Genomic DNA, 23214 nt, shown 5'->3' with positions numbered 1-23214 from the left:
GCATTATCCCAAAAAATAATTTAAATTTAACAAGACATAAAAGCCTTCTAATATTTGAAGAATATTTTCTACGAATGTGTTGCAACATATGAAGTTTATTTCGATAAAAAGATATTTAGTTTTTGCAATGAATAAAAGTCGTCTAATGTTTGAATGATATTTTATATGAACGTCCGTTATATGAATATTCCTTGACAATAATTGTATCATTATGTTAAAAATAATAAATTGTACATGCATATGATCACCTAATGTTAAAATTTAAGATGATAAATTGTACTTGCATATGATCACTAATTTACAAATCTTGATGCCAAATCTAATTGAAGGAGTCTCATCGCTTATTTGGTCAAATTTGTTTTTTTCTCAAAAGTATCTTTTTTTTCCAAAAAGATATGTTTGTTTTTAAAAATTGAGGTGAACTTTTGAAACAAAACAAGTGCTTTTAGAAAGTTCATCCCGATTAGTCTTCTGTTCCAATATTTATCTAATTATGATAATTAATAAGTATTAGATATTCCATAACTTATACATGCCACGTGTTTTTGTCATTCAATCAACAATACACATATATACCAAATATTAAACTCTTAATAAAGAAGTAAATTGACATAATATTAACAAAGCATTCAGATTACTCCACTCTTACACAACTTTAGAAAGCAAAATTGTACTTCATTTCACAAAACACATAGAAAATGTCTCATGTCACTAAAATAATAAAATACTCAAAAAAAAAAAAAAGAAAATCATATCCTTATAAATAATTTAAACATAATATTCTTACCGAACCACTAAAATAAGGTCTTCGTTCATGTTTTGCTCAATCAAAATTAGAATAATTACACAGTTTCAGCATATAATCATATTATTTCATTATTGGCCTAATATTAGATTATTTAAAAACAACATTTAAAGCAAAAAAAGGGGCTAAAAAAGGGGCTCAAATTTGATCTATTGAATATAAAATATACCGTCTTTTATTCCCCACTTAGAGACATATCAATTATAATTACTCGCGTAACAGTTATCAAATCATCTTTGTTTATATAATAAAGATGAATATAATAATTAAATTCAATATCTTTTGGAGAATTTATTTAATTAAACCTAACATTTATCAAAATAAATTCTCAAAGCCGATCGACATTCATCTACCACTTGTAAACTGCAACAAAACAATACAATGATAGATCAAAATAATTTAATTAAATCTAATCTTTACACAAAAACTTCCGTAAAGTCAGAAGAAGTTGAGAGTCAGAAAATTAAGCATCTACCAATCTAGTAATAAAAAAGAAGTTGAGGATTAGAAAATTAAGCATCCACCAATCTAGACATAAATAAAAAGTTGAGGGTTAGAAAGACATAAAGAAGAAGTTAAGGGTTAGAACATTAAACATCCACTAATCTAGACATGCAACCGAATCAAGTTAGATGAACATCAATAATATTTTTCCACTAAGCAAATCAGTTTCTTCTCTAGTTTAATACTATTGACGATCATCATACAATAAAGAGCGATCCTAATAATGGCCAAAGAATTAATAAGAATTCAGTACCTACCAAACAACATTGTACCTATAATACATAGTAAAAATTAACCAATAAGAAAAAAAACATAAAATGTCAATATTAATATAAAGGAACTGTAAAGATTAACATCTCATATTGGCACCTATATATTAAACGAAAAATTTCTAAAAATGGCACAAATTAAATTTACCCTCTCATAATATAACAAATGTAGAAAGAATATGTGGTAATTACAATCTAAAGATCTGCAAGAAGAAGGAAATTGAAAAGAAAATTGATTTGACCTCTTGATATGTGAATACTGATGCAATCTTTTTATTCTTCGAGAATAACATAATTCTTAGACTTTAAATAAAGGTTGAATACAATATGAAAGAGTATCCTAAACAAACAAAAACTCAAATAACCCTAAACCTAATTAAATATATATACACGTCAGTTTTTAGTTTCTCAATAAAAAATAATTATAGTAATTATAATTGTATTAGAAAATAGGATACGATTGAAAGAGTAACCTAAACAAACAAAAACTCAAATAACCCTAAACCTAATTAAATATATACACATGGCAGTTTTTAGTTTCTCCACAAAAAATAATTATAGTAATTATAATCTCTATAATTGCTGATTATTTTATTAAATAATCTGGAAAAGGTAAAAAGATAAATTTGAGGAGATTTTTAATAAAGAGTTAAAACGTAATTTAACACATTTTAATATAATAGAGATTAGGCGCACTACCATTGCTGAAAATTCAAAAAGTGCTGGGCTAGTGGGTTTTTTTCTGGGACGTTTTATGGGGAAATCGCTTCCTTCCCCACATAGAATTCAAGATTTTGCGAGAATAATTAGCTCAAACAGAATCCAGGGCCCGACTCAAGTCAAACCCGCATCCAGAATTAGGTCAGTTCCATCTCCCGTGACCGCAAAGTTTAGGGCGGTTGTCGACGGCCAATCATCAGAGCGGCGGCTGAAGCTGAAGCAGAACATGGAAGAAGCAAGCTCTAACTCCAATTCCAATACTTCCTCGTCGAACCAGCGGCGGCTACCCCTTGCCGATGTGGTGGCTGACTGTGTCAAGCGGTGGTTCCAAGATACTCTCAAGGAGGCTAAAGCTGGTGATTCCAGCATGCAGGTCCTTGTTGGTCAGATGTATTTTAGTGGCTATGGTATATCCAGAGATGCACAGAAGGTCCTTATTTTTTTTTTTCTCTTGTTTCATTTATTCCTTGAGTTAATTTACTTAAAGTTGCTCATAGAAATTCTTGTTTTCCATCGACAAGATATGATCAAAGAAAACCCTCATAAACCGTATTGTTGAAAGAGTTTAGAGTCTCAACTTTGAGCTGTTCTTACACTTGTACTTTCGACACACTTTTGCGCTTATACAGTGTAAAGTTGAACTTTTACCCCTTTTATCTAATGCTGAATCGAGGACCTATTCTAAGTAAGAAACAACTTTGCTGACAATTACATATTTTTTATTTTGTCAGAAGAATCCTCTGAATATTTTGGTCTTACATTAGTTTTGATAACAAGGATCAAAATGGGATCAACGGCCCACAACTAATGTTTATCCCCAAAAAAAAAACTAACCTTTATCTTTGTCATGCACATGAAAGATATTCAAATTTGAGATTCAAACTCGTGTGCCCCTTATAATATACTATTAGAAGGAAGCCCATAATTAAGAGAATGTGTCCATCGTGTGAAGATAGCAATCCAATTAAACCTGAAGTCCTTAATAATTGAATACAAGGAGAAGAAAAATCAGGGTGTGCCTGCATAATTTAAGTGCTTGGTTTATTTTTAATCAAGATACATACAATTAAGAGGATGTACCATCATGTACATGCTTACTTTTCTTCTCTGTAATCCAAGAAGTGAATAGCCACAGTGTGCCTGCTCAATTTTTTTTTTTATATATATATATATATATATCTCCACTCCTTCCTCTGCCCAGAAGTAGATTTTTAGGTTTGTCTGGAAATCGACAGTTTCTCGGTTTTCTGTCTCAATTTGCTTGTGTCTGAGGATGTGGGAAATGCTTCTACTGATTGATCATTTTGGGTACAGGGAAGAGCTTGGATTAGCCGAGCTTCAAAGAGTCGGTCATCGGCATGGAAAATGAGTGATAAACGCCCAGGTATGTAAACTTTTTGTTTACTGATTATATTCTTCGCTGTTATTGTGCGGTGTTCATCTTTTCTTCCTTTTTAGGCTATAATGCCAGTGATTCTGATTCTGATGATACTGTGGGGGAGACAAAGCAAAATTGAAGCTCTTTTCATGGGTAAAACAAGCTATGGCATCGTAAGTTCCAGTGCATTCATCTAAACAGTAATAAGAGGGTCAATTGGATACTTTTCTTTCACTTTTGTTGTGCAATGTCGTGTTCTATTTCTGCTCTAATTTGTTTGAAATTTTTGCACTGTCTAGGATATGAACTCTGCATGTAGTAGTGTATGACAATGCCACTCTATCTAGTTTCTTTGATATCTTCTTTAGCAGCAAGTGTAATCCCACAAGGGAGTCTGGGAAGTGGGAAGGGTGGAGTGTACGTAGGCCTTACCCCTACTTCGTGGAGGCCTTATCTACGTTTCTGCACCTTCAAAATTCCTCCATTTCTTATTTCTTGTGGAATCAACGGAAAAATGCAAGATGGAGCTACATTCCACGTTTCTGGGATTCAACTTTCTTGTCCAACTTGTGAGAGCTTCACCATTGCCATAGGTTGTACCCATGGTAAGTTAAATCAATTAAATATTGAATAAATTCCATTGCAGAATTGCAATGTAGCAGCTGATGATCCTCCCCTTACTTTTCGCGCAAGCAACATCGACTACTATGCAATTTCACCCCATGAATTATGTTTTTTGATACTGGTAATGTAGTATTTCTCAGTATAGCTTAATGCAGGAGACCCCATATGCAATGGTCGCAATAACCACAAATATCTAGAAATATGGGATGGGATGGTTGAAAAGACAGAGAAAAAGAAAGCTAAGTAGAACTCTCAATATTTGCCATTGGGGGGCAGACTAATTTTGATAAATGTTGTGTTAGATTCCTTGCCAACTTATGTTATATCCTTATTTCCCATACCACCTGAAGTGGTGCAAAAGCTAGTAAAATGAGAAAGGACTTCTTATAGCTAGGAAATAAGGGAGGTAAAGGTTTTCAGTTAGTAAACTGGAAAATTGCTCAGCTTAACAAGATTTCAGGTGGTTTTCATATAAGAATCCAAAAAAGGCAGAATGAATGCTTGGTGATGAAATAGTTGTGGAGATGGAGATATGAGGGAGAACTTCAAACATTATGGAAAGAGGTCATTCAAAACAATTATGGGAAGAATAGGCCATGGTGCACCAATATTATCACTAGCTCATATGGTCACCCAGTTTGGAGATCAATGAAGGTGTTGTGGACCAAATTCTCAGAGAAAGTCACTTATAGGGTGGGCAATGGAAACAAACTTCTTTTTAGGGAAGATACACAGAATGGACAGATGCATTGAAGAACTCATATCCTAATCTATTCTCTTTTGGCACCAATCCTGGGGCTACAGTGGCAGATAATTAGTCCAATCGTGGGTGGGTCATCTCCTTCGGGAGATATTTGAAATTTTGACTGATTGGTTAGTGGATAGATTGGCTCAACATTTAAAAGAAATCTAAAGCAGTAAAGCACTACAACCCCTGACACAATCATATGGAAACAAGTTAATGGTGGTAAATTCTTAGTGAACTGACGCTACAAAAGAGAAGCAAGGGAGTCCGAAAAAGTTTTCCACCAACTAACGTTAAATGCTTTTCAGCACCAACTAAGCTTAAATGCTTTTCTTGGGTGGCAGCTAGGAAAGCATGTTTTACGTAGGAAATTCTGAAAAGCAGGGGGTTCCAAACAGTATCTTGATGCTTCTTATGTAATGAAGCAGAAGAAACTAATAGCTATATGTTTCTGCACTGCAAGATAACTGCATAAATTTGTTCCCCATTCTCACAGTTGATACGAGTACCTTAGATGAACTAGAGAGAACTGTTTTCGATAGACCCCCGACTCAGGACAAATAACAATATAACAACCATAAAACATAAAAATAAACAACAGAAAGGGATAACGCACCCCTAGATAATAAAAGGAACAAGACACCCACAAAGTAATACTATAAACTATCTATCCGAAATCACAAATATCACCAAAACACCACGAACGCATAACACTACGATTACAGGCGCAACTACATACAAAGAACTCCTTTCTACTAGTAAGGACACACTCCCACCCACTAACTCTCTACCCTAATCCGCGTCCTCCACACCTTCCTTAAATTTAAAGGCTAATAAGTATAAATAAGTCAAATAACTAAAGCTAAAAAGACAACTAAACCAATTCACGTACCCGGTGACCTTGTGTCTCCAACCCTAATAGCCTAACCAGAACCAAACATCCTATCTGCTATTTGTACTTAGCAAGCTCACCGACTAGTATATCTTGTGTTGCTTCAACGGGGACTATCTTCTCAACACATTTATAGTAATTCTCCCACACTTTGAAGCTTATATCTTGATTCATATTGGCTTTAAAATACAATCTCGGGTTCGAAACATAGCCAGCTGAATGCAAAGGCCGTTAGAGTTTGTCTGTCCACCTTGTATTAATGATTTGAAAGACACTTATATTTCTTCTGAACTCGACCAAAAGCCCGTTTAATAGTTTCCTTGGCTTTATCCTTTGCTTAAAAGATATAGCTCATTGGAGTTTTTTCTTCCATCCACCAAACGAAGCATTGTGATCAAAGGACCACAAACTGTAAGAGCCCGGACATCATTCCAATGGTGTGTAGAAATAAGAATGGTGACAACTTATTTTGCCAAAACTTCCTTTGTAAATCTACGTGAAGTCCATTTGGTAGAGAGGATAAAAGCTCTCAAGTTCTTTTGCGCATACATAGCTTGCAAAGTCAAAAAGGCCGTTGCGAATCAAAAAGTTAACATTATGGTAATTATTAGCTTAATAAGCTTTAATTATTAACTAAAACGTCTTAAGAAAGTAAGAAGAGAGGAGAGCTATTACCTGAAGCATATGGGTTAATCTTGAATATGTCACCAAGCATCAAATTGATGCAATGAGCAGTACATGGAGTCCAACAAAATGTGTGGGTACATAGCCCTCGTCATGTCATCCACGTTCATTCTCACTAGCATTATCAAGGACAACTTGTACAACATTTTGCGGTCCAGTTTCTCGATAGCCTTCTCAAACAAGTTGTACATGTTATTGGCATTGGTTGATTCATTGCTAGCTTCAACAGAACCAAGAAACTCACTACCTATCGGAGAATTCACCAAAATATTGCTGATCGTCTTTCCATTACATGATGCCCATCATAATGGAACAACCATACTTTTTTCCACTGCACTTTATGCTCCTCAATTAGTTTGTCCACATCTTTCACCTCTTTTTTTTAGTTGAGTAACTCTTAACTTCATGAATGTAGGAGGCTTCATTCCCGGGCCATCTTGTCCTAGGATCTCAATGAAGTTATCAGATGATTCATAAATGGCACAATGAAAAGGAAGCACCACGTCGTACATTCATGATGCAAAAGCATTTGTAGCCCGCTCCCTTAGAACCTTTTTGGTGTCATCAATTCCCCCGTCCTCCCTTTTCAAAGCCTCTCTTTTGTTGTGATTTTTGTGGGAAATATAGATTGAGAGGACTTTTCGTCACGTTCCGTGCCGTCTCCCTGTGTCCTGGCAGATTACCATCTCTATTCCCGCAAGCTAAAACTTCTTGTGTAGTCTTGGCATAGTCCACCTATTTCCCCTCTAGTTGAAGAAGATCTGCCATAATTGACCTATCACTTTACAGTGCAAAAAGAGATGGTTTATTGTCTCTTCCTCCACAGAGAACATCTGGAACATAACTGAAGACCCCTTTCCATAAGCTTATCTTGAGTTAAGACAATTTGTCTTGCCAATAACAATGTGAAGCATGCTACCCTTTGTGGGATTTTGACTTTTGATAACATCTTCCCAGGCCAACCCACCTTGTGAATAAGTACTCTGTAAACAGTTATAAATAGATTTAACAGAGAATCTTCCCAGCTTGTGTTTCATCTAATTAAGTTGTCTTCGTTTGTGGTGAGATCTTGGACCCGTTCCAATGTCTTGTGGAATTCTGTCAACCTATCCACTTCCTAATCATTAAGAAATCTTCTGAAATTGAAATCCCTGCCAGGTTGTCCCTTACCTCCATAATTGTGGCATTCTTCTGTTGGCTCAAAATGTGAAGGTTAGGAAATAGAGACTTGAAAGAGTGTTGCCCAAGCCAGATTATCCCAGAATAAGGTCTTCCTTCCATTGCCTACTTTGATCTTGGAATTTTTGATAATTTTTGGCCACAAATTCCTAATAGATCTCTATAAGCCAACACCCTATGGTGTCATAGGTGCCTTGATGGTCCAATAACCATCCATCCCATACCTTGCCAATATAGTTTCTTTCCTGAGGGATTGTTCCGCAATTGCAAATCTCACAACCATTTTAATAGGAGGGTATGGTTTTGTGATTTCAGATTTCTTATTCCCATTCTATCTTCCTCCTTGCAAGTTATAATAGATTCCCACTTTACTAAGTGAATCTTCCTGTTCCCACAATTTCAGAGGAAATTCTGTCTGATTGCATCCAGTTCCTTGATAACATTCTAGTATTCACTGGCGTAGGGAATACAAACATCATATAAGTTGGCATTGTTGATTAAAGCCAATCTGCCTCCCAAAGAGAGATATTGACTTTTCCAATTGTTAAGTTTCTGTTTCCATTTCTCTAGGATAGAATTCCAAATACTTTGTGACTTACTCTTAACATCCGGGGGCATGCCAAGATAAGTAGTAGGCAGTTCTCCTGTTCTCCCTCAAAATATTTTAGCCAAGCTGCTAATTCCTTGAACCTCATTAACAGGGTAAGCAAAGCTTTTCCGCAAGTTGACATGAAGTCCAGAAATATCTTCTACAGAATGAATATAACTTTCAAATATTTCATTTGGTCATTATTTGTATCACAAAGAACCAATGTATAATTTGCATATTGAATGTGTGAAATCGACCGACCAAGACTGTCTATAGACTCAACATTGAAACCCTTGATCAATTATTAAAAGTTGTTCTCAACATTTCAATCAGATCCTCCATTCCATAATAATGGGAAAATGGGAAAGAGGATCCTCCCTTGTCTCAGCCTCTCTTAGAGGGGCAACAAAAAGATGGTGAACCATTGATCAAGATTGAGAATTTTACTGTCTTATAGCGGAACTTTATCCAACTAATTCGTCTATTACCAAAGCTCTTCTTCTATAATCTCCTCCATAAGAATTCATAGTTAAGATAATCATTGGCCTTTTCATCTAACTTATGCATTATAAGATGCCGGGGGCCTTGGTAATTGTTCTCACATCCATACTTTAATTATTAGCATATTGATAAATGGCATCTCCCGGCCATCCACCAACTTTGCCACTCCACTACCTTTTTGAGTCTTCTCGTCAGGATTTTTGAGATAGTTTTATAAACGCATCCTGTCAAGTTGTCAAGTTGGTAGGTCAAAAATCCTTCGACGCTTTTTGGGTATCAGTGTAGTGAAAGTAGCATTGAAACTTTTTTCAAAGTAAGCCACCACTTCACTACACACCACTTCCTAACAGTGAATAAAATGCTATAGAGAAGCCATCTTGTCCTCAGAACATGCCATTAGGCAGTCTAATTTCCTTCTCCCAAACTGACTCCGAAAGATATTATTATCTTCCTCATTGATCATAGTGATATAAATCCAAACTAAAAAGAAAGGAAAGAGATGAAGAATACACTAAGGAAGCAAGACACAATTGGATTAAGAGGCAAAAACACAACTAATGCATAAAATGGAAAGATAGATAGTGAGACATACACTATTACAAGCTTTAGGAACTAAAGTGTATATCAAACACTAAAACCCACTAAAGACTCACAATAGTAACACCACACTCTTACGTTGACACAAAAGGGACTCAATCTTCCCCAAGCACCAACGTTTCTAAGCCAAATTGCAACCCAAGTGAATCCACACCTAGAATTGCCCTAGTTTTAAGTGGCTTTTCCTACACTACAAGCACTCCCTCTCAAGAGAAATGTCTTTCAAGTTACAATATCAATCAATAACTAATGAAAATAGAAGTCTAAAAGTCTATTTATAGTCATTACATAAAGACTAAACTGCCCTTAATGTAAGGGGGCTCCTATGGAGTGTGAAAGAAAGGCATCAAAGGACCACAATGCCCTTTATGAGAGTCTTGAAGAGAGAGGTGCCCTTGGAGTGTGGGTAAGGGGCGGCTTTGGAGTGTTTTCAAGCCCCCTCTCCTCTTCACACTTCAACATGTACACTCTCGGGTAGGCATCCAATGGCAAGCTCCTATGCAATATTGAGTCCCCAAAATGGTTTCCCCATGTATCTTCTTGTGTCTTCTTCGAGGTGACCAAAGCTTGAGTCCTTATGAGTTGGCCTCGAATGATGGCATTAAAAGCTATGATGGCCATTTGGATCGTATCATCCTCCCCTTCCTGAAAAGGATTCAACCTCGAATCCAAACCTTGCAAAACAGTAGGAGATATAAGCAAACACTCTTTCCTCATGGCATGAGGGTTAGAGTTAACATAGTTAATCATAGCATCATGCCAAGGTTGCACACACTTCACATATACCAAGCATCCTTCTTTTGAAATATTAAAAACACATTGAAAAGGGTACAAAGGATTTGGTTATTGCAACCATCAAGAGGCAAGGAAACTACAAAGGTCCACAATAGCCATATAGCATTGTCACTACAAGTGGACCAACCAACAAATGTCCTACCCCTACATAAAACAAATCCAAGACTAGCATAGATTTCATCATAAGCAAAGAGGTAGTATAGGAAGGCATCAAGTGTAAAGACATCATCCAAGGTGCTATCATCCATAAAGAATGCCAATTGATTCAAGAGACATAGCACATAATGATGGAATCAAGTCACTTAAACACATACGGCTTCTTCCTTTCAAGTGAAACGTCAACTTGGCATCCACAAGTTGGGATTCAAGCAACTTAAGCACAAGTGTGTCAAACAAGGATGCACGTGTATAAGCAATACCCCAAAGAGGCAATGACACATTTGCCTTAAGGTCCTCAACCATGAAACCACCTTTGAGAAAGGGGTCTCTCATCAAAACTAAGTCACAAAGAAGGGCATCACAAGAATAGAGTTCATCTAAAGTGTTTTCAAGAGGGAACTCTCTTCTTGACCTACAAGTAGTGATACCTTGGTCAAGAATGGAAATACTCAAGGGTGAACTCTCTTGGTTCCTTTTTTACTCCTTTTTTTTTAGTGAACGCTTAACCTTGTTGGAGATTCCCCATGCACAACTTGGGTCTATCAAGTGGGTTGCAAATCCACAAGAATGACTTTTTATCATAGGGAAGGATACCAACACTCACAATCAAACATCCCAAGAGGTTACCGGGGTCAAATGAGAGAAGTAGCCAAGGACTTAGGTCTCGACCATTCTCACTTTCCCCTAAGGTGCCATCCTCAAAATTAGGTATACCCTCTAGACTACCATTAGTAATATCATGAACAAGAAGAGGGTAGATAAAGGTGTCACACAAGTCAACTTCAACTATGATGTCCTTATGCATGTACTCACTAGTTTCAAGCTCATCACCATTAGTATGCTCAATATAGGAAGCACACAAAGAAGAAGTAGATGGAATACCTAAACAAATATCACCTTCTCTTCCAAGAGAGTAATCCGCACCTAGATTCAAACCACCACGGGCAGCAAAGGGATCACAATCAAAACCATTCGCACAAGTACAATCACAATTCGGGCTTCCTAAACATTCAAGCAAATCAAGGTGATCATCACCCGATTGATCATTTTGCACACCCTCACTAGTTGTTGGCAACTCACATACCAACTTACTCATCTTGGTTTTCACATGGGTCAACTAGTGTGTGAATACACTTATTACTTGGCAATAGGACCTTATTCAAGTTATAAGTGCTAGCACTAGATGGACACAAATCATTCTTACGAGAAGAATCAATTTTGTCATCTAATTTGATCAACTAGTGCTTGCGTTCTTACAACAAGAGTTTGGTCTTCATACAACCTAACAATACCAAGAGTATCACAAAAGGAAGACATGCAATTCTCCTCTAAGCAAACCACCAACTACATCCACTTGGCTACTACTAGCTACATCACAACATTCTACGTTTGTAGGAGTGTATGAGATAGCATTTTTACCTTGTAGCTCACATGAGGTGTGGCCTTCACTTTGGTGTGTGCCTTGGCAGCCCACTTGTTCCTTTGGAAAGGATTGGTTGGAGGTCTTTGACCTCCCATGCGACCCCACCTTTTATTTATTGATGGCAAATCCGTGTGTATCCTTTCACACTTACGATTGAGAGCTTCGATAGAGGCCAAGATAGCCTTAACAACATTTTTGTCCATGGTACCTAAGAAAAGACAACAACAAAAAACAACAAACTAGTTAGCCCAAAAAGTATCCTCACTCTCTCCTCTCTTTGGATACCTCACACTTGGTCTCACAAGTGTTGTAAGTTGGCTTGTACTCCGTGAGACGTTGAAGGGTGAGTTCTACTCTTGTCCGGAGTGGATTTCCGTATGAAAGACTCAAATGAAATCTGGTTCGGACTTGAGCCAAGGATTTACAAAGAATCAAAAAGATCGCACACAAGGAACGTAAACACGAAGAAACGGACTCAAAACCAACTCACAATCTAGTAGGTGATTACTAGCTTGTAAATTAGTACTAGAACCAACAAATGAAACTAAAGGAACAAGAAAAAGTAAACTAAGAAATCTAAAATTTTGAGCCTTAGGTCCTTTTTGGAGGGTGGTGACGTGGAAGCCATGTGGCAGCCTCGGATTGGGCGTTGGGAGTTGTTGAAATTTCGAAAATTTTTGTTTTTCAACTTGAATTGTTCAATCTTCAATTTGGAAGAGTGGATTTTCGGCTATAGTAGGCGAAACAAGACTTTGGAGCCCTTTTTTCAAAATTCAAGAGGCTTTGACTTTCTTGCACCTTTTTGGCAAGACAACCTTTTTGAGGGGTTTGTCTCCTTTCCTCTTTTGTCAACCTTGAAAAATGCCCTTTCTCCTTTTTGGCAATAAGGCTTTTTGAAAGGCCTATTGTCTAGTTTCTCCTTTTGTGCTGTCTTGGAAATGTTTCCAAGATGAACAAAGACCACTCTTTCTTTCACTTGATTTTTAGATCAAACAACCTCCTTTTGAGGATTCTTCTCCAACACAACATGAAGAACAATAAGAACATTCAAGAATGGAAACCAAACCAAATGAGCTCCAAATTGAATGATTTTTGTTTCTTTTAGCTCACGTTAAACTCCACAACAACAACAACACATTTTTAAGTTCAAATCTTCAACAACAACATCAACAACACATGGCAAGTTTGAATCCACAACAACAACAACCTTCAAACTTCAAGATCAACTCGAAAACGGCTCAAAACTTAGATTTAGACTCTTTTAGTGTTAGTGAAGAAGAGTTAACACTAGAAACAATTCAAAATACACAAACTCCTAAATCTAAGTTCAAGTTTCGGCCAAGACACCAAAAAGGGGAACAACTTTTTTTGTGAGATTTTCGATTTTGGACACCTCTTCTAGTGTTAGGGAACAAAGATTTAACACTAGAACACACAAAACACACAAAATTCAAGATCAAAATTTCGGCCAAGAGCCAAAAATGGGATTGATTGCTATTTTTTTTTTTTTTGAGATTTTCAGTTTACAACACTTTTTTTCTAGTTTACAAGCCCAAGATTGATTTTGTTGGAACAAAATCAATCCTTGCTTTGATACCAAATGATATAAATCCAAACTAAAAAGAAAAGAAAGAGATGAAGACTACATTGAGGAAGCAAGACACAATCGGATTAAGAGACAAAAACACAACTAATGCGTAAAATGGAAAGATAGATAGTGAGACATACTCTATTACAAGCTTTAAGAACTAAAGTGTGTATCAAATACTAAAACCCACTAAAGACTCACAATAGTAACACCACTCTTACGTTGACCCAAAAGGGACTCAATCTTCCCCAAACACCAATGTTTTTAAGCCAAATTGCAACCCAAGTGAATCCTCACCTAGAATTGCCTTAGTTTCAAGTGGCTTTTCCAAGCCCTACACTACAAACACTCGTCTTTGAAGTTTCAATATCAATCAATAACTAATGAAAATAGAAGCCTAAAAGTCTATTTATAGTTATTACATAAAGACTAAACTACCCTTAATGAAAGGGGGCACCTATGGAGTGTAAAAGAAAAGCATCGAAAGACCACAATGCCCTTAATGAGTCTTGAATAGAGAAGCGACCTTGGAGTGTGGGTAAGGGGCGGCTTTGGAGTGTTTTCAAGCCCCTCCCCCTTCACACTATGTACACTCTCGGGTAGGCATCCAATGGCAAACTCCCACGCAATCTTCCACACACGGGTTTGCCTTATTGAGTCCCCAAAATGGTTCCCCATGCATCTTCTTGTGTCTTCGAGGTGACCAAAGCTTGAGTCCTTATGAGTTGGCCTCGAATGATGGCATCAAAAGCTATGATGGCCATTTAGCTCGTATCACATAGGCTCTACACTAGTATTATAGAGTGGTCTCAATGCCTTTGTTTCTGTGTAAAGATTATGGTAAAACTTGATAATATCTGATTTGATCTTTGTGGTTTCATCTAAGGTGGTCCCATTGATGACCAACCTATTAATGTTATCAAACCTTCTATGATAGTTTGCAGTTCTATGAAAGAATTTGGTCTTTTTGCCCCTTTCTTTAAGCCAAAATGTCCTTGATCTTTTTTTCCAGACCACTTTCTCTTTTTGTTTCTTTGCATTTTCCTCAAACTCCTCTATTAGGAAAGGCCTTTTAAGTAAGCCTAATTATCTGTCAGTAGCCTTTTCTCTTGAATCTCTTAAAGATATGGTTCATTACACTCATGAAACTAAATGAACTAGTTAAGCCACAATGCATCACTAACCATCATATAAACCATACTCGGCTTTAAAAGATAACTCCAACAATTTCTTTGTTTTTAATCCATCCTAATTTTCAGGAATTAGTCACTTCAATAGCCTAACTACTATTCAAATTAATTTTGAAAAAGATTTTGGAGCCATGCCATTGATGATTGATCTAACATAGTATAAAGACGAGGAATAAGATGACGATACTTTGCCATTATTTTATTGATGGTGCCAAAGTCCATACACATCCTCCAAGTTCATCTTTTGCATCAATTGACCTAATGCATAATGTTAGAATATGATTAGGAATATGAATAGTATATAGAATCCTAGTTGGAAAAAAATTGTGTTAGTGTCCTTGTTAGTAAAAGAGTCTAATGTAGTGTCTATAAATATGTGGAAAAAGAGTGTATTTCAGTGTCTATAAATAGGGTCTCAATGTAATAATTAGATACTCAATTCAATAATATTCTTCTCTTTTATATTTCTCACATGGTATCAGAGCATTGGTGAGAAGTATTGCTGTGCATCATTCTTGCAAAATCGGCTGTCATTGGCAATTTTCTGGCGACCTTATCATTTTCTAGAATACCAGTGCATCACTAGGTTTGGAATTTCCTGGAGAGGAAACCTCGTGAGACTCGGCGGAAACAGGGTACTACATGCGCCCTCACGAGCTGCCAGAAGGATTTCTCTGGCGAGCGTATTAGATCCATGTGCCGGTAGGTAGGACAGTTTCTACCACTTTCGGCTTGGCTGGTTCTCTTTTCCAATGTGGTTACCTCTTCATTCCACTGTCCTTATAGTTATTTCTTGATTCCGACAAGTTTTCAGCAATCAAATTTGATTTTTCGACGACTGAACACTTAATTCCAAATCCTGGTAACATATTTCAAAATATTTTGCTCGGTTTAGTCCTATGATTAAGTCTGAACCCTTAATGAGGAGATCAGAAAGTCAAACGTCGTGGCCCATGAAGAATCGACCAGGGGGAGGTTGTTTTGGAAAAATCTCGACCTAGGTATAGTTATTGTAAAAGGCTTGTACACACTTGTGACATGTTATTCTCAATCTAAGTGTAGTTATTCTAATAGGCTTGGACATACATGAAATATGCTATTCTTTGCATGGTAATGCATTTATCTGAAAAGAATATAATGGGTATCTTCAATATCGAGCAAATAAGCACATATCTCTACCAGTAGCCTCAACTGCATAATCTCCTACCTTTGGATCATGGGGTGGGTGACTCTGGCGCTTCTAATCATATTTCTAGTGATAAATCACTTCTATCAAATATTGTTTGTTCACAGTCTTTTCCAACTGTCACTTTATCCAATGGTAACCAAACTAAAGCAAAAGAGTTGGACAAGCTTATCCCCTATCCTATGTCACTTTAAATTATGTTCTTTATGTCCTTGGTTATCCTTTAATCTTGTATTTGTTAGTCGTTTGACTCGTGTCCTAAATTATGGCACACTATTTCTTGAGGACTCTTTTATTATGTATGACATTAGTACAGGACAAACAGTTGGTGTAAGATATGAATCACAAGGCCTCTACTACCTTACATCTGCTAATTCTTCCATGGTATGCCCAGTTACAGATTATTCGGACGTAATTCCCGAACGCTTAGGATATCTTAGTTTGTTCAAATTATAAAAGATGGTGCCTAGTTTGTCTAGTTTGTCCATATTAGATTATGAGTCATGCCTATTTGGAAACATACTCAAACTACCTTTCAATGAGCCACTTGCTTATTGGTGATTAGGATATCATCACCAAGCAAGGTGTGATCATAAAGGGAAGGTCACTCTGCGGGATTCAAACTTGCAGTCCAATGTAATACTGAGAATCGTGTAGAGTCTATCAGTCTTTGGGATTAATTACAGGTGACTGAGGGTTAATCCCAAGATCCTACCGTTACTTTTACATACTAAGGGTATAGTGGATTAATCGTGATTGAGGGGTTAATCCCAGGATCCTACCGGAACTTCTACATCACCATCCATAGTGCCATCAGTTTTACATGCACCGACTTTTGAGGAATCTACAATACCTTTTATAACTCCATCCATAGTTCCACCACTCCGAACTTATCATTGTCGTCAACATACAACATCAGGCTTAGATGATTTTCGTCCTGCACCTGACCCTGAACCTACTACAGACTTGTCTCCTCTTGAACAACTTATTGCACTTCGTAAAGGTATACGATCCACTCGTAATACTAATCCTTATTATACCTTTTTTTAAGTTATCATTGTCTGTCATCACCCCATTATGCCTTTATATCATCTTTGTCCTCTGTCTCCATCTCTAAGTCTACAAAACAAGCACTTCCTCATCCAGAATAGCGACATGCTATGATTGACGAGATGTCTGCTTTACATACGAGTGGTACTTGAGAGCTTGTTCCTTTCCCTTCTGGTAAATTGACCGTTGGTTGTCGTTGGGTTTATAGAGTGAAAGCTGGCTTGAATGACCAAATTGATCGACTTAAGGCTCGCTTTGTTGTCAAGGGGTACACTCAGATATTTGGGTTTGATTATAGTGGTACTTTCTCTCCCATGACATAAATAACATTTGTTCGTCTTTTTATCCATGGCTGTTGTTCGACACTGGCCTCTTTATCAGTTGGATAGTTGGATAGTAAGAATGGAGATTAAGAATGCTTTTCTCCACGGTGAGAGAAAGTTTATATGGAGCAACTACCTAGTTTTGTTGCTTAGGGGGAGTTCAGTCTGTGTGCCTATTGCGCCGATCGTCTAAAGCAGTTTCCCCGAGCTTGGTTTGGAAAGTTTAGTGTAGTATTTAGGAGTTTGGCATGATTCGTAGTGAAGCAGATTACTCTGTGTTTTATCGAGATTTTGCTCCAAATCTATCTATTTATCTGGTGGTTTACGTTGATGATATTGTTTTTACCGACAATGATCAAGATGGTATCATTAGTTTGAAACAACACCCCTTTCGGTATTTCCAGACTAGAGATCTTGGCGGACTGAAAGTCTTTTTAGGCATTGAAGTTTCTCAATCCAAATCATGTATTGTTATTTCACAACGCAAGTATGTCTTAGACATTCTCAAGGAGACAGAAATGATGGGATGTAAACCTATTGACATTCCCGATCCAAATACTAAACTCCTGCCTTGATAAGGGGAGGCACTCAATGATCCTAGAAGATATAGGCATCTAGTTGGTAACTTGAATTATCTCATAGTGACTAGACCTGACATTTCCCATCCTGTGAGTGTTTTAAGTCAGTTTATGGATTTTCTCCCTGTGATAGTCATTGGGATGCAATTGTTCACATTGTGCGATATATTGTGCGATATATTAAGTCAGCTTCAGGTAAAGGATTACTCTTCGAGGATCGAGGTCATGAGCAAATAGTTGAATATATAGACGCTAATTGGGCAAGATCACCTTGTGATAGACGTTCTATATTCATATATTGTGATCAAATGTGTCCTTTTTGCTCCTTCCTCAAGGACGCTTGATGAGCTCAAAGAACACCAAGACCACTTTGAAATTCCAACATCCCTTGATTCAACTTAGAATTGGCCTAAAATTTAGGATTAGCTCACCCTCGACCTTGAGAACAAGTCCCATTAATTTTTGAACTCCAATTCTGCTTTAACTGAAAGACCCACTTTCAAAATCTTCAAAGTTTCGAATGTTTAAAATCCAACAATGTAGATTTTCTTTTCAACTCCAAATAATACGAAATCTTGGATTTAGACTCAAAACTCTAGCGAACAAGAATCTAATGTCAAAAACAACAAATTAAACACAATATTTTGGTTTTTTTAATATTCTTTTTTGAAAGTATCACATTTCAAGACTAGATTTGTAGAAACAAACCTAAAGCTAGCTCTGATACCAATTGATGTAATACGAAATACACGGAATGAAAACCCTAGCTCTAAAACAAGAAATTAAAAATAAAATGATAAAAAGGTAAGAGACAAAATCTCAACTCCAAATGACAGGAAATTTTGGATTTAGATTCAAAAAAATTAGAGAACAAGAATACAGTGCCAAAAACAACAAATTAAACACAATATTTTCGGATGTTTTTTGAAAATATTAAAGAGGTGTTTGGATGAGCTTTTTTCAAGTGACTTATAAGCTAAAAGCTAAAAGTCAAAAGTAGGTAGCAACCAACTCGAACTTTTAGCTTTTTTTTGGATACTTTTTAAGTCTAAAGTAAAGCACTTTGTGCCTTTGCCAAACACTTCTAAAATATAAAAATTGCTTAAAAGCCAAAAACACCTAAATATAAGTCAATTCAAACACCCTATAAATCCTAAGACTGGATTTATTGAAACAAACCTAAACCTAACTTTGATACCAATTGATGTAATACAAAATATGCAGAATGAAAATCCGAACTCTAGAACAAGAAATTAAAGATAAAATGATAGAAAGGTAGAGACAAACTGAAATCAAGGCAACCAATACCATATTAAAGTATAGACCTTCGTGAATTTTCAAGATAAACACCTAAACTTTGAAAACAAGACACAAGAATGGAGCTACTAGGCAACCATGGTTATATTAAAGCCAAGACCTCCTAATAAGAACACCAAACAAGCAACTATACTATAGAGACACCTTCAAGAGGAATGAATTCCTCAAGCAAGCAATCCCATCAATATTCAATAGCAGCAAAGGCCTTAGCCTACTCCCACAAGAGTTTTCACTCATCAATTCATAATATCAAAATAGTCTAGCATAAAAATGAGTTAATCTCCATTATTTATAGCCTACACTAATAATTACAAAAATACCCGTAATGAAATAAGTCTTCTTTAGCATGAGACTTGCATGTCAAGAATACCCTCTTTCTCCCCTTTTCGCCTTTCGTCCTTGTACTTCCATTTTAACATATTCTTGAGCTTTAATTATTCATTCCCTGATATTGCTGAAGCTCGACTTGCATCAGCTATGGTCAAAGCACCTGTACGAAACATATAGAATACCTAATGGGATGATTCTTTGACATGTAGGCATGCTACATGTGTGGATCCACACATAAACGAAGTTGCATTGTATTGTTGAACACCTCATGTTGAATCATACACATGGTGATAAGAGTTACTATTATTTAAATACAATTTTCACAAACTTTTACTTTAAAATGTATTTGCCAAGTTTTGGCTTCACTTAGCCCTTTTTTAAAAAAAAAATTCTTCCCTCTGTCAATTTCCATCTTACCCCATCAATGTAACTGCTAAAAAGCATCCTGACAATCACCCTCTGTTTTTTTAATAAGCCAAGTTGATAACTACTTTCAGTTTCTAACCATTAATAGTTATATACTTTTAGTAAAAGAACTAATATAGTATACAAAGGGATAACTAAGTGATTTCAATACCTCGTTTTTCTCTTGGACATCTTTTGACAATTTAACAATATCCATTGGAGTGTTGTTAAATTTAAAGACGTCAACGATCATCGTAGGAGAAGACAAGATTCATGTGGGAGAGTTAAATGTGAGGTTTCACATTTCCGTTCTCTTTGTGATCATTTTTCTTTGGACTCTTTTTTAATGAATATTATTGATAAAAATTGAAGTCTTCTAGGGTGTTTAAGCTAAAGGGTTCGTGATGAAAGAACTAAAACTGTGCAAACCTGTCAGAAGCATTGAACAATATACTTGGCATTTGAATCTCAAGCTTAGGGAACCAAATGCAAATATTGTGGTTGTTTTTTTAATGAAGTGGTGTGGAGGTGAATGTTTGAGGAAGTTCATTGCCTGTTGGGGTAAAAGAATCAAAGAAGCTCATCGATGGATCTAAGCTTGTGTGCAAGCAAATTTATTATTTTTCTAGGTCTTGCTATGATATTAAAAAAAAAGGGCAGCCCGGTGCACTAAAGCTAACGCTATGCGCGGTATCCGGGAAAGGGCCCCACCATAAGGGTGTATCGTATGCAGCTTTACCTTGCATTTCTGTCAGAGGCTGTTTCCAAGGCTTGAACCCGTGACCTTTTGGTCTTGCTATGATATATCTTATGTAAACAAAGGGATTGTAACGAAACCGAATCTCAAGCTTAGGGAACCTAGTGCCTAATATTTTAACTGCTTTCTAATAGAGTGTGAAGAAAGTGAGTGTTTGAGGTGAAATTATTGGACAGTTGAAAAATTACATAATATCCTTTTCGAGTATTCCGTTGGAAAATTCATATATTTGCATGTATTTAGACCTACATCAGCAAAAACTTACACTATGATTTTTAGTCTGTTTGCTTTTTGTGGACATTAAGTGGAGGAAGTTTCTTCTCTCCTTTTTCCTGAAAGAACGGTTGAGTGGATCTAACATAGGTTTACATAGTTGTATTTGGTACAAACTTGGGCCCTTCTCACCTTGATTGATGTCAAGGTAAGAGAAGTCTGAATTACATGAGTGTATATGTTAAAGGCTCTACATAATAAAGCTGCTTGAAAGGCATTTAAGATGGAACAAACTTGACAATTTTGACATCCTGCTAGAGATTCATTTTAAGTGTGGCTACTTTTTGCTCCACCACTTGTGACAATTTTTCTCTGCTGATGAAGTAATAGACCAGAATTTGCTCATTTGCAATTTTAGAGAAGTATTCACTAGTTTCTCAAAGTCTTTTGATGCATCTCCTGTTTGCTCTCTCATTGGGAAAGCAAATCGAGTAGGTTTGATTTTTGGGCATTTATGAGATTGTTGCTTTACTGAGTAGAACATGAGCGGACGTGCTTATTTTTGAAGTTGTGAAAAACAGAGCTTGGTTTTCTCTCTTTGTGATATCTGTTGTCATTCTTGGTTTGGGAAACTCCTGTTGGTGAAGTATCATTTATGAGTCACCGTCTATTAATGTAGAAGGGACACTATCGGAGGTATTTTCTCAGTTTGGGCAACTCCTGTTGGTGAAATCCAATACATGTGTTCTTTAGGAAACGTAGTTTGCATGATATGACGGTGAAAATACAACTATTTGCATGCCATCTTTAGAGGGCTAGGTAAACTGTGTAGCCTCACTTCTTTTATGGGGTTGATGAGGGGCGGATTCTGGTAGCTTATCCAATCATCTCAGTAGAAATGGATCAAAATGTTCATTTATGTAGGATACAATATTCTTTTAGTATCTTTTTCAAATTTCGTCTGTCCACGGGCACGTCGTAATTTCCATGCTCGGAGCTTTATATCCTACAATTCACTAATTATAATTTGTTTTCTGCAGTGTATTCTTGTGCTATGGCTATGCCAGCTGCCAGTCCCTTGCAGTTTGGTAACAGACATTCAACTGCACCTACTGTTCTACTCTCCACGATTTTTTTTTCATTGAAGTACGCCAAGTCCATAGAGTTATTTTGTCTGACTGGACTGTTAGTAAATCACATTATTTATCATTAGTTGATTTTCTTTGTCATGATGGTTTGATCTTGTAATTCTGACCAACTGGGCAGAAAGCTGAAAACGTGATTATTCTTTGTTTGGTTTGTCAAGCCAGCTCCAGTGGATTTTGCTTCCTTTCAAGTCGTGATCTTTGTTTGAGAGTTGCCCATTTGCTGCAAACATACTATGTTTTGTAATTTATCTTGAAAGAGGAACCTAACTGTGGAATGAGGAAAACAAGAGGAAGAGGGAAAAGTTTTGATGCTGAAAAGACATAGAAGCAGTACCTGAGAAAGAAATACACATACAAGAAGGAATGAACAATTACACACTAACTTTCGCTTCCTCGAGTTAAATTACACGGAGATGTGGCTTTTTGTTGCATCTCCTCATCTATATCTACACACTAACTTTCGCTTCCTCGAGTTAAATTACTCGGAGATGTGGCTTTTTGTTGCATCTCCTCATCTATATCAACACAATTCAATCTGGTTTGACAATTTAATAATGTTACTTTGGCTTCCTTACGCTTTTGCCTTAGGTGTTGGAGCAATTATTTTTCAGGAAAACCATGGCTCTGTTGAATTAGTTGTGTTATTCATGAACGATGGTTTTCACGTTTCTGTTTCCTCCACTCCCCTGGCATTTCAGGATTTCTGGCCGCTCACAGGCCAATTCATTTTGCTCGAACTTCTTTCTCCCACTAAAACCATAGAGAAGTATTTAGAAATTGCCGTGGTCAGTTTATAGCAACATAAAAATGCAGATTGCCTTTTCTAGCACTTGTCGCTTGTCATACGCGATATAGTGCCAGGCCAAGCCTAAACCAACTTAGAACTGGAAGTCTTAATTGAATAACTGGGAGGAGAAAGTATATAATCAGATTTCTGTACCTGTGCAAATATGCCATTGCAGTATATATTCCCTACACAGCGGCCATAACGATCCTTGTCAAAACTAAGACCCTTAAACTCTTACCCTGGACAACTTTAGTCAGTTCTTCCTTAGCTTCTTTATGTATGGCACTGCACTTTCTGGTGCATCACCCCCCTGATTAAACTTCATTCATCATTTACCGATTTGGTATAAATAGTAGAACTAACTTTTTCTAAAAATATCGTGTCTTAATACCTTAATCTGATTCTATATTTTCGAGCTAAGAACTTCCTCATGGTTCACTGGTTCCCTGTGACAGAATCTCAATGAATTGATTGAATG

The 23214-nt window shown here is 36.6% G+C and overlaps 1 protein-coding gene across 4 annotated transcripts; it reads left to right on the top strand.

The window, feature by feature from the left end:
* The first annotated feature begins 2251 nt into the window (after window positions 1–2251).
* Window positions 2252–22523, top strand: LOC107852784. Of its 4 annotated transcripts, XR_001669562.2 has the most exons (5): window positions 2266–2728; window positions 3613–3682; window positions 3757–3849; window positions 3976–4281; window positions 21842–22106. XR_001669562.2 is itself a non-coding variant. In XM_016697829.2 (4 exons), exons 1-3 carry the CDS (start codon window positions 2333–2335, stop codon window positions 3813–3815), a joined length of 525 nt encoding a protein of 174 aa, XP_016553315.1. In that variant the 5' UTR covers window positions 2252–2332; the 3' UTR covers window positions 3816–3849; window positions 21842–22106. The 4 variants fall into 4 exon arrangements, 3 of the variants coding, with proteins under 3 accessions (XP_016553315.1, XP_016553316.1, XP_047270726.1); XM_016697829.2 differs by lacking the exon at window positions 3976–4281 and having other exon boundaries at window positions 2252–2728; XM_016697830.2 differs by lacking the exons at window positions 3976–4281; window positions 21842–22106 and adding an exon at window positions 22112–22523.
* The last annotated feature ends 691 nt before the right edge of the window (window positions 22524–23214 follow it).

Source organism: Capsicum annuum, chromosome 6, assembly GCF_002878395.1.
Source record: "Capsicum annuum cultivar UCD-10X-F1 chromosome 6, UCD10Xv1.1, whole genome shotgun sequence".
NCBI classification, from domain to species: Eukaryota; Viridiplantae; Streptophyta; class Magnoliopsida; order Solanales; family Solanaceae; genus Capsicum; species Capsicum annuum.
This window is presented reverse-complemented; position numbering and strand designations above follow the sequence as displayed.

Excerpts from the sequence above, each read along its gene's own strand:
- LOC107852784 (XM_016697830.2), top strand. The coding sequence starts at position 2,333 with ATGGGGAAATCGCTTCCTTCCCCACATAGAATTCAAGATTTTGCGAGA. Across the intron at positions 2,729-3,612 it reads TATCCAGAGATGCACAGAAG|GGAAGAGCTTGGATTAGCCG; the intron begins GTCCTTATTTTT and ends TTTTGGGTACAG. Across the intron at positions 3,683-3,756 it reads AATGAGTGATAAACGCCCAG|GCTATAATGCCAGTGATTCT; the intron begins GTATGTAAACTT and ends CTTCCTTTTTAG.